This window comes from Lolium rigidum, chromosome 7 (genome assembly GCF_022539505.1).
Source record: "Lolium rigidum isolate FL_2022 chromosome 7, APGP_CSIRO_Lrig_0.1, whole genome shotgun sequence".
Classification (NCBI taxonomy): Eukaryota; Viridiplantae; Streptophyta; class Magnoliopsida; order Poales; family Poaceae; genus Lolium; species Lolium rigidum.
The window spans coordinates 69,163,225-69,167,210 of NC_061514.1; the positions used below are offsets into that span (position 1 = coordinate 69,163,225).

The 3,986-nt window shown below is 49.7% G+C and overlaps 1 protein-coding gene across 3 annotated transcripts; it reads left to right on the plus strand.

The window, feature by feature from the left end:
• Positions 1-387: 387 nt before the first annotated feature.
• LOC124675435 (putative glycerol-3-phosphate transporter 1) lies at positions 388-3,758 on the plus strand. Of its 3 annotated transcripts, none has more exons than XM_047211511.1 (3): positions 388-720; positions 1,779-2,845; positions 2,968-3,758. In XM_047211511.1, exons 2-3 carry the CDS (start codon positions 1,855-1,857, stop codon positions 3,531-3,533), a joined length of 1,557 nt encoding a protein of 518 aa, XP_047067467.1. In that variant the 5' UTR covers positions 388-720; positions 1,779-1,854; the 3' UTR covers positions 3,534-3,758. The 3 variants fall into 3 exon arrangements, with proteins under 3 accessions (XP_047067467.1, XP_047067469.1, XP_047067468.1); XM_047211513.1 differs by lacking the exon at positions 388-720 and adding an exon at positions 1,020-1,078; XM_047211512.1 differs by lacking the exon at positions 388-720 and adding an exon at positions 1,068-1,159.
• The last annotated feature ends 228 nt before the right edge of the window (positions 3,759-3,986 follow it).

A 3,986-nucleotide genomic window follows, 5' to 3' on the forward strand; every position in this document is an offset into this window, starting at 1 on the left:
TTGCCCCTCTGATTTTTGTTTGTTTGTTTTCATTCACATTGTTATTGTATGTGTCAATTGATGTGTCAAGTTTACAAAATTAGCATTTTAAAAAAGTACCGTGAAAGCCTCGAACTAGCAAATTAGACAGGTTTCATGTCTTACTAATTTCCACCGTAATTTCTAGCCAGACGCTGCAAATGATGTGGCTCCTTCTGATTGCTACTGGAAGCTTTGTCATAATTTTCGGCTATATAATTATATTATTCCACGATGGCGTTGAAGTATCAAGATTCGGAAGCACGTTCTCCACTGCTTTGTAAGTCAAGTTAAGAAAAATAAGTTAGTCAAACAAAAGCTAGTTCTCCGTGATGACATTACGCCCCTAGTGCTAGGAGGAGAGCTACTCCGAATTAGGCACCACAAGATGAGATGACCGTAGGTGCGTGCCGTGTGTGACCTCACCGGGGAAAGAGGCGATCCAGCGGCAGCCCACGGACACCACGAGCAGCCAAAAGAGACGCTGTCTGCAAAACCTGTATAAAAGACGAGCAGCTCCTCGGAAGCCACGGCCGAGGCGCCTCAGAAAGCTGCCCTCCACAGTTCCACGGTCTGCGCTCCCCAAGAAATTCTCCTCCAGTCGCACCGCCAGACGACCCGACTATCGCCAATAGCCGGAGAAGAAGAAGAACAGCCTCTCTTTCTTGGACAGCATCAAGAGCCAGTACTTCCTCTCAGCAGGTAATTGCTCTCCGAATTTGCCTGAATAATCTCGTCGTTGCTTGCGGTTCCGCATCACCAATCTTTCAGAAATTCAGACAACGGATCGCCCCTCATTTACGTATGCCCTGCAAGTTGCAAGTTCGGGGCAACCTTGGTCCTGCTCATTCCGCTTTCCGTTTCTTTCTGAAGAGTGCGATCTCCGTTGGTTCGGTTGCTTCTGTTGGCCGGCTGGTCTTGGCTTGCTTGCAAGATTGGACTTGTCCCGCTTTCCCTTTATATTCATGCCGTTGAGCTAATGCTAACAGGACATGTCGCACGTACGCATCTATGTACCTTGTCTTCTATTCTTCTTCTTCTTCCCATTGCTGAACTGGAGGTGAGGTGATGCTTGCTGTGGTTGCCTGGTTGGGGATGCTTTTTCCTTTGTTGGTGCCATTATTTCAGTCGCTCGAGAAAGGTTCAGCTGCAGTTCTTGATCTTTGAATTCAATAGATGTGGCCCCCTTTTACTATGTAATAATGATTTTTTCCAATTAATTTGAAGTTAATGCGACCTGTATCAGGATACTCGTTGTTTTCTCTGCTCCATGCTTAGTGCAGTATCTGAAGGGTGCTTGGTTTTAATTTGATCACTGCTTGGCTATGCTAATAGGTTTGATTTTGATGAGAGGTGCACATTTGTAGGTAGGAGGTATGCTGATGTCAATGGCCGCTCAAATAGATGAATCAGCGAGTCAAAATTGTGCATATCGTATCATCCCACCGAATCTAACTAAAAAAACTCACCTAATGATTTATATGTGGGTATATTTTTAGACAATGGATTTTTTATTGAATCCATGGAAATGCAATGTAGTTTTATATTCTAGTAGTACAATTCATTTTGCTCACAGGAGCCAACTAGTCCTTGCCTCCAATAATTCATCCACATACTGATACATGATTATTACTTCTGGTTGCATTTGTTTGTGCCTGTCACTGTCATTTTCTTCGCTGGAAGTTTCCCATTTATGTCAAGTTATCAGCTCTCTGATCTCATGGATAATACTGACGTTTGCTCTAATTTGGTCTTTTCAGATAAGGCCATAATACCAGCCGGCCTTCTTTCCCCGCTATAGTAACAGTTTTGGTGAAATCAAATTCAGGTTCACTGATGGGTTCCTCAGGTGAACCCAGAAGCAAAATGGGCACCATAAAGCCCTTGGGGATTCAGCTCTTCGAGTGTGTCCGGGGTGGACCTCTCTCCTTCAGATCATCTCAGGCTCTTGTATTGGTACTGACATTCCTATCCTACGCTAGCTACCATGCCACTAGGAAAACTACAAGCATTGTCAAGAGCGTTCTTGATCCCAAGACGGCAAACCTTGGCATGTTGCACTGGCCCAGTCAGCAGTATCTTCAGGACCTACAAGGTGCAGGGAACAACACGGCTCTAACCAGTGGGTGGGCTCCATTCAATGGCGACGGTGGCACCGCGTTGCTCGGCGAGATCGACTTGGCCTTCCTCGGGGTATATGCGATCGGCATGTTCTTCGCTGGCCATTTGGGTGACCGGGTGGATCTGAGGATCCTTCTCACAGTCGGAATGGTAGGAACCGGGCTGTTCACCACTGCCTTCGGAGCTGGATACTGGCTCAACATACACAGCTTCTACTACTTTCTGGCCGTCCAGATGATCGCCGGCCTGTTTCAGTCGACCGGCTGGCCGTCGGTGGTGGCGGTAGTGGGCAACTGGTTCGGCAAGAGCAAGAGGGGGCTGATCATGGGAATCTGGAACGCTCACACGTCTGTGGGGAACATATCTGGCTCTCTGATCGCTGCTGCCATGCTGAAGTTTGGATGGAGTTGGTCATTTGCAGTGCCTGGTGCTATGATCGCGTTGGTTGGGCTCGCCGTGTTCCTGTTCTTGCCTGTTGATCCGGAGGTGATCGGGATCGAGGACGATCGCCATGTGAGGGATTATGAGAAGAATGACACGGACGTTCCTCTGTTGGAGGGACGATCAGATTCGAGAGACGGGGCAGTGGGGTTCATTCAGGCATGGAGGATTCCTGGCGTTGCTCCGTTCGCTCTCTGCCTCTTCTTCTGCAAGCTTGTCGCCTACACGTTCCTCTACTGGCTTCCATTCTATCTGAGCCACACAGGTGCGTTTTGATCAATATGATGCTCTCGTAGAATTTAATCTTTTAGAGCTCATCTGCACATGGAGAGAAAAAAAGGAAGAAGAATCGTTTACCTGACCACCGTTTTGTCCCCCACATTTCAGAGATCGGAGGAGAATATCTGTCAGACTCTGCTGCCGGGGTACTGTCGACTCTGTTCGACGTGGGTGGCGTCGTCGGCGGCATTCTGGCCGGGCACATATCCGACCGCCTCGACGCGCGGGCGGTGACGGCGGCGAGCTTCACCTTCTGCGCGATACCGGCTCTCTTCGTCTACCGCATATACGGGAGCATCTCGCTGACGTGGAACGCCGCGCTCATGTTGCTCACGGGGGTGCTGGTGAACGGCCCCTACGCGCTTATCACCACCGCCGTCTCGGCCGACCTCGGCACGCACAGCTCGCTGAACGGCAACTCCCGCGCGCTGGCCACCGTGACGGCGATCATCGACGGGACCGGGTCCATCGGCGCCGCTGTCGGCCCGCTGCTGACAGGCTACATCTCGGCCAGGAGCTGGAGCGGCGTGTTCACGATGCTGATGGTGTCAGCGCTCATCGCCGGGCTGTTGCTGTCGAGGCTGGTGGTGGCCGAGATCTCCGCGAAGATGGAGGCACGCAGGAGGACTGATCCCGCGAGCGATCTGCCCGTGTCCTCCTTGGAAGAACCTTAGGCGCCGCTGAAGATGGTTGGATATACATACTTGGACAGACCAAGACGATGCACGGCTGTGAATTTGGGATTGGGACAAGGTGTGGCGGGAAGAGCCAACTCCCCTCTGATTTTAGGACCGAGGTGTAGGTGCTCTTCAGTCAAAGGGTTGTAGCGTCTTGTTGCTTCTGAACGTTCTTGTGTCGTGCTGTGCATATGTGGGTGATTACTACGCTGAATTCGATCAGAGAGAAAGTGCGAATGATTGCATTGTCTTTTGTATCAGTGGAAGTCTGAAAGATTCAGCGAGGAGATCACCGGAATTGCGCACTATCTCTAGCCTCCTCGGAAAAAAGTGTAGTACTCTCTCCAATCTAGATTAGTTGCCGCATATTTAGACAAAATATTGCTTGAAATCTATCTAGATTCATTGAAGCCGCAGATCTAAATATATTTTCTAACAAGATAACACACC